Source organism: Ammospiza caudacuta, chromosome Z (genome assembly GCF_027887145.1).
Source record: "Ammospiza caudacuta isolate bAmmCau1 chromosome Z, bAmmCau1.pri, whole genome shotgun sequence".
Classification (NCBI taxonomy): domain Eukaryota; kingdom Metazoa; phylum Chordata; class Aves; order Passeriformes; family Passerellidae; genus Ammospiza; species Ammospiza caudacuta.
Window position 1 is genome coordinate 43,989,498 of NC_080632.1, and position 13,642 is coordinate 44,003,139.

Sequence of the window (13,642 nt, forward strand, 5' to 3'; positions counted from 1 at the left end):
TCCGTCACAAGAAGATTGGAAAATAAATCTGCAAAAAACCACTGGGTGATGAAAGACAGATTCACTGCTGCCAAAAGGGAGGTGTTTTCACCAGTGTAGGAGGTGGAGGAAAGGGAATTGCTTGTATCAACTCAAATTGTTTTGCTAAAAATGTAAAGTAGCCAATAAATCAAGACATAAAATACCCCCAGTAATCGGGAAAGTGTCTGGAGACTCACGAGCAAGGTGAGGCAGTCCCTTGTGAGAGCATCTGCATCCACCCAGCTGTTCCAGAAACCCATTTGCAGGATCAAACAGGAAAGGCATGCTTCAGCCAGAAGAGGACATTCAGAGTAATCAGCACTGATGACTAACCCATTTATAGCCAACAAAGCCCTGGCTAACACATCACATCAGGAATTACCTTATGACAAAACTACTTCCAGAGTTTTCGACAAGTTAACCAGGAACAGCTAAGCTCAGGCCAGTGCCACACAGGCTGCAAACAGCTATTGGCTACAAGCCGTGTGGCTGAGACATAGAGGTAGAGCAGGATAAATGCACATACGCCACAGGATTATCCGGCCATGGTATATAGCTCCTGGACCATATTCAGTGGCAATATGAAAGCAAATGCCTTCAAAAGCTTTTTACCTCCCTTCCTCCTAATTCTGCAACATTCGCTGCTCCCTGTTTAACTATAAGGGCTGGGGCAACAGCCCCATGAGGAATTTACAGGGCAAAGATGGAGTGAGGGAAAGTAAAGGGTATGTCCACATGAAAATGAAAGCTGGACCACTATCCTGTATACTCAAGGACACTTCCACTAGTCTCCTCTCACAGATGCTTCCCAAACCTTGAACCAGGCTACTCCAGCCAGCCAATCACCCTTGGAGGAAGTCCACATTGATTGAGTCCCTTTATAGGACCCCCAGGCTTTAAAACACTCTTTCCAAGTGTTTTAAGACAAGATGTTTCTGTTCATGGAATGGGAAAGAAAGCCTATTGCCTCTAGATAAGATAAAAGGTCTGATCTGCATCTCTCTTTTGCTCAGTACCTCTCCATACTGGGAGGGATGCCAAGGAGCAGGATAACATTTTAAGTCTGTGTAAATACTCTGCTACCAGCAGTTCCCTAAACTTGTCTGCTTCCTATCAGTGCTCTTTAGGTAAAGAGTAACCATCTGCCTGAAAGAATTATTGTTCCTCACTGCTGTGTAAAAAGCCAGGTTGCTTGTGTTTATCTGATGGCAAGTCCTTCCTATTTATTTTAGACCTAGATCTGTTAGTTTCGGGAGACAATACCTCTGTAAGTAGTTTAACCCTTCTCAAGCCAATTAACAATATTAATGAGATTACAAGTTTTCACAGCCAGTCCCACAAAGCAGCCTGACATCTTGTTGATTGGTGCAGGACACCTCATGCGTTCAGGAGGAGGTGCTGGGAGAACTGAGGAGGCTCTGCCTGTACTTCTGTTGCACCCTTCAATCCCCCATGCACCAGCTTCTCAGCCTGAGGCTGGGACTAAGCGTTCTTGCTCCTTAAGGAACCTGTTGTTGGGATGAAAAGTGATGAGGTATGTTAAAATCTCCTAGAAAGGGTTGCAGGTTTGTAAAATCTTAGCTTGTATTTGTGGCTTTGGCTCATATAAATATGTAATTACAATTAAGTAACACAGCCATAAAGTTTACCTTTGAATCAGAGCATGGACTATGACCCACAAATTCCAGAGTGATTACAAAATATCTAATGAACTTCATCTACTACCAAGAGCTAAGTAGTTTACTGAATGTCTGATAATATAAAGAGAAGGATTAGGAGGGGTATTGGAAGAAACTCCTGTGGCTTTGCCTCCTTCATAGCTCCCCATTGCTTCAGAGATACAGATTATGGTTTCTAGGGTAACTAGACACACACACACACACACAAAAAAGGACACATTGTCTAGTTTGGTTTCCTGAGAGTGTCAGAGCATTGTCAGGCCAGAAGCATTGCCTAACATAATTATGAAAGAGATCTGTAATTTATTTAGCCACTTATTTTAATTCACAGTCACGCCTTATGTACCATGTTTTGTTTTAAGGGTAATTATCATATTTAAATGTAGAGTTTCTAACAAATAGTGAAACTTAAAAATTCAGACCATTATTAAGAACACACAGAAGATAGATGGTTTTTGTGTATTGTGTATGTGCATATACTACTACTGAGTGAGTTTGTATTTGGCTTCATGTCACACACAAACATAAAAATTTGAATAAACATATGACTTTTCTATAGTATTTATGTTTCGGTATGGTTTACATGCATACACACACCCAGATGACAGACCATTTCACAGCCTTTCACACTGTAGAGAGGAGTAAATTTTGCATGTAAGGGCCAAAAATGAGGCCACGCTGGGTAAAACTGGGGACTAATTATACTTTATAACAAAAGTGACTTGTGTGATGTTTGCCAGCCAGGGTTATGGGCACATGTATGTGTTCCCATGTACACACTTGTGCTGTAGCTCTGATGGAATTCTGCTCCTTTTTTTTTTCTTTTTTTTGAGACCAGGAGACACCATGCACCTCCTGCAAAGCCCACAGGCCCTGTCATGGGGAAGGCTTTGGGCACACCAAACATTTTTCACCTACAGTACAGACACTCCTACCCTCTTCTCTCTGCACTTCCAAAGGTGTCGTTGCATCTGAAGAAGCTGCATGATTCCATCTCTTCAGGACCCAGCTTTCCCACTTACCAAGGTCTGTGTCACTCAGACAGCATTCCTCCCTCCCTCCACCTTCACCAGCATTTAGGTCATGATGCAGCTGGATCATACAACCAGTTATCAGTCTGCCCAGCTAGCCACCAAGGACCTAAAGGTGATGTTGCTCACTGCTCTGGCTGGGACAATGGCACTATACCAAACTGTATTTGGTTGTGTTCCCAGGCATAGAACAGACTGTCAGTTCTGCTCAGTCACTTGAGAGCCCCAGTGTGGTTTTGGCCCATGCAAACGTGCACTCCTCAGGAGTGTTCCTGGGTAGGGTTCAGGAGCCAGAGCACTCCAGCAGCCACTCCAAGCAGTTTGCATGCAGCCACCCTGTCTTGCCAGGACAAGAGGCTGCCCAAAGGGCTCAAGGCTGTTTCCTGCCAGCTGGCCAGATCATCCCCAGGCATATTCAATTTACTAGCATAAACAGGGCCTTTGAGACTTTCACAGGTCAGGGCTGATCACCCCAGGATGCTTGATGAAGCTGTAGTCAATGCTAATAAGCTTATTTTTTTTTAATCATTCAAGGCATTTAGTTTCTACACTTACTATGAATAAAGCAAATGTCTTGCAGATGTCTTGTAAAGATCATCCCTTGTTTAAAACTTAAAGGTAATTATTTTTTTACACTCTCACCATAGATATCAGAACCTCCAGTATGAGAAAACTTCCCAGCAAAGGAGTTTGAATCCATGACCAGATAGAGTAAGTAACCCTAAAATGACATTAACTGAATAACTCTACCGCAGTTTGTTCATGCCCAGTGCTGCTGTAAGCATCCCATGCCCTGGTGAAATCCAAATAAAGTAAACCAACCCAGGTTATTGTCCAGCAAAGAGCTTGCAATAATCACAGAAACTAATTTAACCTTACCTGGCTCTGTGGAAAGGCTGATTTCTTCTGTTATTCTTCATATTTAAAGATTCTCCAAGTGTCCTACTCCATCAGCCAAAACTGATGGCATATATCTCAAACACAGCTTAAACAAGCCATGCCAAAGCCAGAAAGTCACTTAATACTATGGGCCAAACTCTTTGGAGCAAAGAAAGACCGAAAGAAACCTGTGGCTTTTCACAGGGCAGCTGCAAGAGTTTTAAAAGAGGTAATTTAGAAGATGTCAGAAAACTTGCTACTTTATATCTGGACAGTGTTCAGCAAACTCTTTCAGGCCAGACAGGTGCTAAGCCAATGTAGAAAATCAATAGCATTAAAAAGGTATTTAAGCAAACAACCAACCAAACAAAAAAACCAACCCAAAGCTAAGAATGTACACACAAAAATATAAGTAAGATGAAAAGGTCAAAGAGTTTGACTATACATGTATATAAAACAATTGGAATGTTTTACATGCAGCCAGGATTTTCTGACTTGAGACTAATCAGAAAGGATTCAAGATGCCTAATTCCACTTCCAAGTGGTATCAGGCACTAACTAAACTGTAATGCAAGGTCTAACATACTTGCATTTCCTGTTCTTAAACGTTTTGAGGCTGAGTTTTAACTGCTGAACTTTGAGATAGAGATCATAGTAAGAGCAGCAGTAGAGAACAAAGGAAAGGAAAGCGCAGCTGAAGCAGCAGCTTAAACCAAAGCATTTAATTGCATGTTGCTGATGTGCTTCTTTTAAGAGGACATAAAAAAGGGCATTATAAAGGATTCAAAGCATTTAGTGGTGAGGAAAGAGGGGAGGAACACACAACACTTAAAATAAACATTCCATGGAGAGGAAATATCTAATAATTTATTGAGCTTCAGTTTCACATTGTGAAAAAATGTGAGTTTTACAAAATCTTAAGACATAGTAGCAAACAACATAGACAATTTTACTTCTTCACTTGCAGTTTGCTTTTAGCACAATAACCACATCTTCAATGGCCAGGAATGGGAAGATTATTCTGTTCTAATCACTCTTACTCAGACAGATGTCAGACATATAGAAAAGGGGCTGCACAATTACACCAGAAGAGGAAGGCTGTCCTTTGTTACATGTTTCTACAGTAACCAGCCTGCAAAATAAGAGGAACCTTCCCATCTTATGCCAAGGTTTTTGTGCGCACTCTGCTGTGAACTGCTTCTATCTAAGTCTGGGGTGTTTCGCAGGGCTGAAATGGTCAAACAGTCAGCCAGGATTCCCGCAACAATTCATAGAGCAAGAGCCTCTTGTAGTCCCTGCAGAGCCGGAGGCCCACCCTGACTTCAGTTTCCTTCAGCCTACACACAGGAATTAATTGAGGACTTGAAAGCAGACCACAAGTTTGGAAACAGCTGCAGAAAATTCATCCCACTTTTGGAAGCTGAATGGTGCTACAAAACAGATTTCATAAGCTAAACAGTCAGATGCAAGGCAGCTTCACCTCTGGATTGTGATCGGCTTGACAGAGAACACATACCTCAAAGCTACATGTCCTTATTCAAACACAGGGGCCCCTGGGGACCGAGTTCTTTACTTCCTGGTACCTTATGTAGTTGCTAGTGCCTGGGGAGAGGACATGCAAAATACAGGAAGTCTGATTTTATGGCTCCCTTCACTCCTGAGAGTGATCCACAAGATGAAAGACCAACAAAAATTCAAGGCTGTTTGCTTCAACATGGCAACCTGTGCAGGTACAGGGATATAGAAAGAAGACCTATCCTAATCTGTTTTCCTATTGCTAAAGGTTGTCTAAGTGGGGGCAAGGTTAGACAGGCTGTGGGTTTAAATACTTTTTTAATCTACCACTTTAGGAATCAGTTTAATCAGTGGAACTACAATTTTATCACATCTAGCTGGAACCCACCCTTTTAAAAACTGCAAATGACTGCTTATTAATCAATGTTTTCTCGGTATTAACAGAACTCCAAATACTTTATTTCTGAAATGTAAAGAGTCTACTCCAAACAGCAAATCAAACATAAGGCAGCGCAGAGAAACTTCCAGTGACCAATGTAAACACTTTCAGATGACAAAACTTTCACCAATACATCACTTTCACACAGAGAAAGGCAAGCATCACAAATGTGACTATTTTTGTTTTGCATGCACACATGCAGCTGTTTACTTATACCACAGCACACACCAACCATGTTACTGAATGTGCCGGTTTAAGTGGGCTCCAGAAACATTTAAGAAAAAACACAATACAATACAAGCTTCATTACAGGATCTGGCAAAGAAAGTACCTGTGAAACACAAGCTTCTGAAATTCCTAAGAAAAGAGTAGCTTCATCTCTGTCCAAAGACCAGAATAATAAGAAACAATTTTATTTAAAAATCAAAGTTTGGTTTCTCAGGATTATCTGAGGCTTCTGAGCAACCAAGTGATTAAAGACACACCTGGATAACAAAAATAAAAAGCAGCAGAGTTTGAGGGCTTTTTTTTTTCTTTTTAAGATAAGAGGTTTGAAATTCATTTTCTATCCCCATAAGAATTTTTCTAGAGCACTTGGGTCTTTGACATCTGGCCACTCAGATGATCTGAAATCCAGATGGATGAGGCAATCCAGTCAGTGCAAAATTGCTGCTCTTTCTTCTTCTTTTTTTTTTAAGACTTCATCATTAACCTATGCTGAGGTTTTCTTTTTTGTTTTTATTCTTGAATCACCATTCTCCACTCCTTCAGGACAATGTGGCTATATTGTAGGTAACCCTCCTCCAACCCAATAAATAAATAAATAAGTTTGGACAATGACTTCATCTGGGCTTGGTATCCAGAAGCTCTTCCACAGTATTTGCATTGCAATCAGGAAGCTGCACAAAGCGAGTGTTGCAAGAGACTTTGGCTATTTCCAGGTTAGAAATTGAAAGGCATGACCAACAAATGAAATGTTGCAAGGACACCATCTACAAGACACACCACATGCAACCTGGGGAGCTGGTGGCCTGAGAAAGTGACCTCCATGGCTTCTTCCTTTAGTACACGTGTAACTTTAAATCCTGTCTTGTAATCCTTCCATTTCCGACTGGGAAGCCACTCCTCCCTCCCACCTCCAACTGTTACCCAACAGTTTTCTTTCTTTGTGCAGCAGAGCAAGTCAGCAATCACAATATGTGCAAAACATACAATTCACACAAGCCCTTGCAACATGAAGACAATTGCAGGCATTGTTTCAGCATGCAAGCATTGAACAATAAATAACTATATCTACAACAACTAATACAATAGGAAAGGGACAGACTGAATTATAAATACAGGAAAGAACCGGAACAATGAGCATTTTGGGGCTGTAATGTTTGTTCCCCACTGCTGCAAAAACATTTCACCACTGGACTGGTCCTTATGAACAGAAGGTCACTTACTGCACACGGGACAATGCAACACAGGGTGTAACAGATGCTGTGGGCACTGCCCACAGGCAAGCACACTCCAGTCAGCAGAGCTCAGCAGCAATGCTGTTGTATCTTCATTCACAGCAGCATCTTGCTGTTTCAGACCTGGCCTGCTGCCCCTGCAGCTGGCGCTGGCACTTCAAACCATTACAAAGAGAGGTGACAACCATTTCAAATTTCACATAAAAACAGTGGGGTCCATGGAAATCAAGTGATGTGTGGTGCACAGCTAAGAGACGTTCTGTCTCTGTTTTTTTCATCTTTGAAGGACTGATTAACATGGGCATTAATCCACAATTACTAGCACAAGGTTTGTCCATTCATATTTAAACCACGTGTTGAAGCACTAAAGACAGGGGTTTCTTCTCCCATTCCTTCATGTCTGGGTTGGATAATTTACAAGGTGCAGATGATTTTCTTCAAATGCAAGAAACGCTGAATGATTTTTCTTCATAAAAACTTCTCCAGATCTGAGGTTCCAATTATCTTCTCCAAATAAAGGAGTAAACTGAAAGCATGGGAAGAGGTGGAAGGAAAGGAGAAATTACTTAAAAGGTTTTGCTGCAACAATATACCATAAGGTTTTTTGTTAGATGTCAAAGAAAATCTAAAAGCTAGGCTTAGGATACAACCCAGTTGATGGGCTTCCCTGCCCACCCTGAACCTCAAGGTTCTTGTGCAATAACCAACTACTAATACATAAATGAGTCAAGAACATAATTATTTAGGGACAGATTCTGATGTTATTATTCTGCTAACACTACTCTGCAAACTTTCCTATTGACGGCAAAAAGACTAACTAATGTTTTGGGTATAAATTCAGTCACTTGAAACCTAAATCAAAGTGCCCTGATACACTTTAAACTGATAAGACTCTGTATCCTGCATACTTCTACATTTTTATGTTCCCCTAAAATCTTACGTTTGTGGACCTGTTATAAATAAACAACCTTTCGTAACTTCTCTTTCACAAAAAAACACATGAACACTCAGTGCAGAGTTTTTTCTATATCTCAGCCAAAACCAACCTGGTTGGAGCAAAGCAGAAGAGAAGCTGAAAGTGTCTTGTCCCAATACCTCTGTTCACCTTCACAAATTCTGAGTTTAATTTACTCACAACAGAGAGGGCCATAGAATTCCCTTGCTTAAAATACATCTACTCTTATTTTCAGAAAAAGTCTGCCTAATTTCTTTTCAAACAGCAGTATACCATCCACCAATAAATCCATCCTGGAGTCCTTTATAAAATCAATTATTCAATAAGAAACTCAGCCTTTGGATGCTGAGATTGTGCTTTGCTTTTTCACTCTGAAGCTGTATCAAAATCCCAGCTTCCAAACCATCATCAGTTTATCACAATAATTCTGACAGCGCTGCTACAATTTTAGAAGGCAAATCCTACTTCATTATAATGCAAATGAGCTCTAGTGCACTCACAGACCCTTTGAACACACCACATCTCTCTCAGGCCGTGATGTCTAAGAACAACAGGGAACATTCACAGGAAACAACCCAGCCTCCATAACAGTCCATAGTGTTTTTGCCAGTGTGGGCTATTTTTTTTACGTCTAAAAAAAGGGTCCACTCAGTATTGATTAGTCTTCTCTAGGTATTCTTCAGTATAGCATGACATTCTTCCCATCAAAACAGACTATCAACATGGAAGTCAAAACAGTGTTTCTTGTCATGGGCTGAACTTTAAAAAAAGTCATAAATAATTCCAAAACAGAGGGGAAAAAACCCAACCCAAAACTCCCAAGTTTAAGGAACACGACAAAGCAGACTGAAGTCTTCCTGAAAGCTGTCAGACTGGGGCCACACAGCACCATGAAAACAGAGTAATCACAAGTAATTTCCTTTTTGGCCCTCCCACCCACTGACAAAGCAGCAGGAGTCAGAAGGAAAAAAAGCAACCTACTTACTGGATGAGCACACAGCACTGGATAGATTTCAGACTACAGCTACATTCACTTATCTTGTGCGCTAGTTAAGCCAGATATCTTGTGTGTTAGTGAAGATAAAATAATGGCTTTTAACAAGATACTGCAGAGTACAGGAAAGCTTTTTGCACCGTTATATTCAGAGAACTCTTTTTCAAAATAAAACATTCCCTCATGCACTGTAAACTCCAGAACAATTAAGTGAGACTCAGAAGAGTAAGTCAATATTTTTCTTGGCACAGACCTGAGTCCAGGCATTCAATACTGCCATTCTGATAACACTGAGAACTGCATAAATTCTGCAGTAATAATACAAATTAAGATATCGAGATGTAGTTCTCAGCTAGGGAGGAAGCTGACACACAGAAATGAGGACTTCCATTTGCTTTTGGGGGGCAATTACAGTCAGTGACCACGACCTGGTAAGTCTCTAGAGTTTAATCTGCTTTCCAAAGAAAAGTCTGGAAAAACAAAGTGGGGAGAAGGCAGAGGGCAGAGTGTTTTCAAGGCAAACAATCACCTGAGAGCAGAGCATCATGGCACAACACTGCCCAATTTCACCATAGATTTCAAAGCTGAGCTGCTGCTTTGCATGGGCCCAACCTTGTATTCTTTACTCAATCAAAAGTCCCAGTCAACTGAAAGACAACTACAGAAGTAACTGTCTGCCCTATCTACACGGCTTCAAAGGCCTTTGGGGCTTGCATTTACTGCAAGAGTCAGGCAAATATCTACTGCTGCAAAGAATACCAAAAAACCTTCCCCAATGATCTGTCCCAAACAGAAGAACCTAGAAAAGTCTTTACGCACAACAACTTCTTCCTATATTCTGGACAACCTCTTCAGTCTGAACTTTTCAGTAACCCAGAGGCACATGAATAGCTTGTTTAATTACTGCAACTGTATTTGTTTGCCTTTTTCGTATCACCTGCCTGTCTTCATGGGTACAATATACACTGCTCATATGCAAAAAGAAACTACCATTCACAGGGCACTGATTATTTAGGATCAAGGACATCACTATTTTTATCAGTTATAGTTACTGGGAGTAACTAATTTTGCACTAAAGCCACAAAGAGGAAATAGGGAATAAAAGCAACGCAACACAAATGGGAGTCTACCAGGTTTGTTGCAAAATACACAGATGAATAGCAAAAATCTTCTCCCCTCTGCCCAAAAATAAGAAATGCACAACAACCCATCAAGCAAGACCAAATTCAGACTTGCTTGTAAGAAGATACAATGCTGAAGTTGCATCTGGTAAGAACCTGGCCCATTATGTATAATTAAATTGTTTTGGAACAGTGTGTGCTATAGACTAGTAATTATTTCAGGCCGCAATATTAATTACATATCTTCCTGACACTATACCTAGTTCAACATATATAAGCATAAGTATTTTTAAAAGTCTGTATTTTAAAGTGTTACAATGGAGAAAATGCAACCTGAGTCCATGAAGATGCAACCACGTTGTCTAGCTGAGATTGAAAATTAGGCCTGAAGTCCCTGTAAAACACCTATCATAAGACAGCAGCTTTCTCTGAAGGCTGTCTGCATGAAAAGTCAAGTGAATTCAGTATGAGGCTTCAGATCAAAATTTTCTGTATCTTTTTTGGGTACTGCTACTGGATGCAAAGTGACCTAGTCTCCGTCATCAGACAACTGGCAGTGGAACCTTTGTTTATCACGCATTTAGTACTTAAGAGCCAGAGACAATTTTAAAAAGATTATCTGCATTTCCACACAAGTTGAAAATGCTATTTTTGCTTAGTCCTTTACATCTAAATCATAGAGGAAAAGGCCTTGTAAAGGCTGGTGCACAATATGTGGCAAACTACTTCCAGGATCTGGTATTGTCATAGATGTGGTGCCTGGCTTTCAACAGCCCATGAACATATGTGTCTCAGGTGATCCAGATGTAAAACTGCATCAAACATACTCACCCCTCCTCAGAGCTGCTGCTGAAATGTTTTTTGAAAAGCATTATTACAGTGAAATTCAAAGGTGTTATTTCTTACCTGATAACTTGTAATTGCCAACAAATACACAATTAGGAGGGGAGGTGCTTCCATGTGCTGACAAATGCCGCGGGAATTAATGAATAGGGCACAGTTGTTATGCTGTTCCACGCATCTAACGTGGGATCGTAGCAGTGCAATGTCTTGCACCGCTGAATGCCAAAGTAGCCTCCAACCGCATACAATTTGTTTCCAGAAGCCACTGCATGGCAGCTCATTCGCTTCGCTGTCACATCTCCCACCTTAGTCCACTGGTATGCCTCACTATTGAATTTATAAGCAGAGCATGCAGAGAATTCAGTATCTCCACCCATAATAAAAATCTGGTTTCCCAGAACAGCTGCAGCTGTGTAGCGCCAGGGCTGGGGGCAGGTGGCTGGTACAGTCCATCTGTTTTCACACTGATCATAGCACTGGACTTTGGGCAGCTTGTCATGGCTAACACTGGTACCACCAAAAGCAAACAGCTTCAGCTTCGCACTGACAACAGCTGCATTGCTCACTCCCTCTCGCAGTGGGGCAACCATGGTCCATTTGTTGGTCACAGGGTCGTACTGTTCTACTTGCTTCAGGGATACTGAAGGGGAAGCTGGAAGGCAACCAGTTGCTGCAGTGTGCCCCCCTACTACATACAAACAGTGCTTAAGTTCGGCAGAGCCATGGCCAAACCTAGCCACCAGCATGGGAGCAGCCTTCGACCACTCCTCATGAAGGGTGTCATACACCCACACGTCTTTGGAGACCCCATTTTCTGATCCTCGTCCCCCAGTGATATACACCTTGCAGCCTATGGCACAGGCACTGAACTCTTTCCGTGGGCTTGGAATATCAGCCTTTGGAATGATCGCCTTTGCCTTTTGATCCACCAAGTACAGCTTGTCACACATAAAGGTTTGGCCACCTAAAAGAAAAAGTGAATGGCCAGTTTTTCGGGGTCTGGCACACAAGCTGGTGACCACTCCATCATTCTGTAAGATCTTCAACTTGCATCTTATTGATTCTTCTACAATCTCGTTGCTTTTCCTTTGCTTGGTGATAAGTTCTTCCATGGCCACATTCTCCATAAGGTATATGGCTGGCAGGAGGGCCAGTCTCACTGTCTGCAGTAGCTCTGGCAGGTAACAGTGACGCTTACTCAGGTCATAGTTGACCCAGTTAATAGCCGATTCATATACCAGCCTTTCATCTTCAGTTTCTAATTCTTCACTGGAAAGGAGCTGCACTACCATGTCTTTTGGCAGCTGGAGGAAGTCTTCGCTTTTACTGATACTCTGGAAGTTGCTAAGGCACATCCTCCAAGAGAGCTCATACAGCTTGGTACACTGATGAGCATCTGACAGCAGCAGCATCCCAAGACAGTTGGTGGGATGAAGGTTTTTCTCCAGAAACTCTGCACAAGCATCCCGAATGTCCTGAAACTCCAGCATGTCACCAGCCTCCAGCAGTGACTCTGCATTTTCCTCATTGATGATAACTCTGGAGGAATAGGCATAGTCCAGAAGAAGCTCCAGGACTTCTGGGTGAATAGAGTTGTGAAAGTTGACTTCACTGTCCTGGCTCTCTTTCAGTCCTCCGCTGAACATTGCTTCAAAATAGCGGCTACAAGCAGCTAGAACTGCTCTGTGGCAGGGGAATGACCTGTTTCCAGCATGGAGAAGTACATCTGTAAAGAGACGCTGCTGACGCAGAAGGTTTAGGTGAGTAAGGACACTATCAGCATAGGATGACTTGTGGAACAAGTATATGTTTATGGAGCCAGTACTGGCCCTGGACTTGCGATTTTCATGCATGCTGACTGACATTTTCTTTCACACCTATAAGCAAAGAAAAAATTTAAAATAAATAAAAGTCAAAACCATTTTTAGTTTTACATATCAAAAAATGTGTCTATTATTCACTACAGGATGGGGAAGAAAAAGCCTTAATTTACAGCTGAGCGGACAGAGAATTACATCTCCCTTTGGCATGCATTTTTTTTTTTGTAAGCTGAGATTCATAAATTACATACTCTAAATTTGTTGCCCAAGAGCAGGTTTATCTTGGGAAACCTGATCTCCAACTTTCATAGCAATACAGTAAGCAAGTAAGTTGGAGAAAGAAAATGAACCTGGACTGATTTTCTCACCCATCCCCAACCTAGACCAGCTGATTCATTATATACATACACATGCACACGCTTGAAACATTCTCCTGTACTGAATCATAGCAGGAAGAGCTACCAGACAGAATACCTAAGGAATGTCAAAAGCTGCATAGAGAACAAAAACCTACTAATCCCATTAGGAAGCTTCCCTTTGGTATAGTGATTCCATATGCAACAACACAAAATGAAAACAAAAAACCCACAAACTTTAAAATAAAACCCTGGTATCATACATTTAGACTTGTGTAACTGTAAAAAAAAATAAGATTAGTAAAATCCACAGATTCCACCTTTATTTCATAGAATTCAGCATCTGTTTGTTATAGTGATTTAGCATATACTTAGGCAGTGTCGCAGAAAAACATGTTTTCACCACCAGTCACTGAGACACTGCCTCTGAAGCCACCTGGAGCGTCAGGTCCTCAGAGCTTAAGCCATTGCTCATTCTGAACTTCTGAAGAGGCATAAAACTATTCCATCCTGCCCTATTCCTAAAAAA

General features: G+C 41.4%; 1 protein-coding gene across 1 annotated transcript; it reads right to left on the reverse strand.

The window, feature by feature from the left end:
* Nucleotides 1–4,518: 4,518 nt before the first annotated feature.
* On the reverse strand, nt 4,519–12,802 carry ENC1 (ectodermal-neural cortex 1). Its single transcript, XM_058823686.1, has 2 exons — nt 11,001–12,802; nt 4,519–7,550 (listed from the first exon to the last, which is right to left on the reverse strand). Exon 1 carries the CDS (start codon nt 12,800–12,802, stop codon nt 11,033–11,035), a length of 1,770 nt encoding a protein of 589 aa, XP_058679669.1. The 3' UTR covers nt 4,519–7,550; nt 11,001–11,032.
* Between the last annotated feature and the right edge of the window lie 840 nt (nt 12,803–13,642).

Excerpts from the sequence above, each read along its gene's own strand:
- ENC1 (XM_058823686.1), bottom strand. The coding sequence starts at position 12,802 with ATGTCAGTCAGCATGCATGAAAATCGCAAGTCCAGGGCCAGTACTGGC.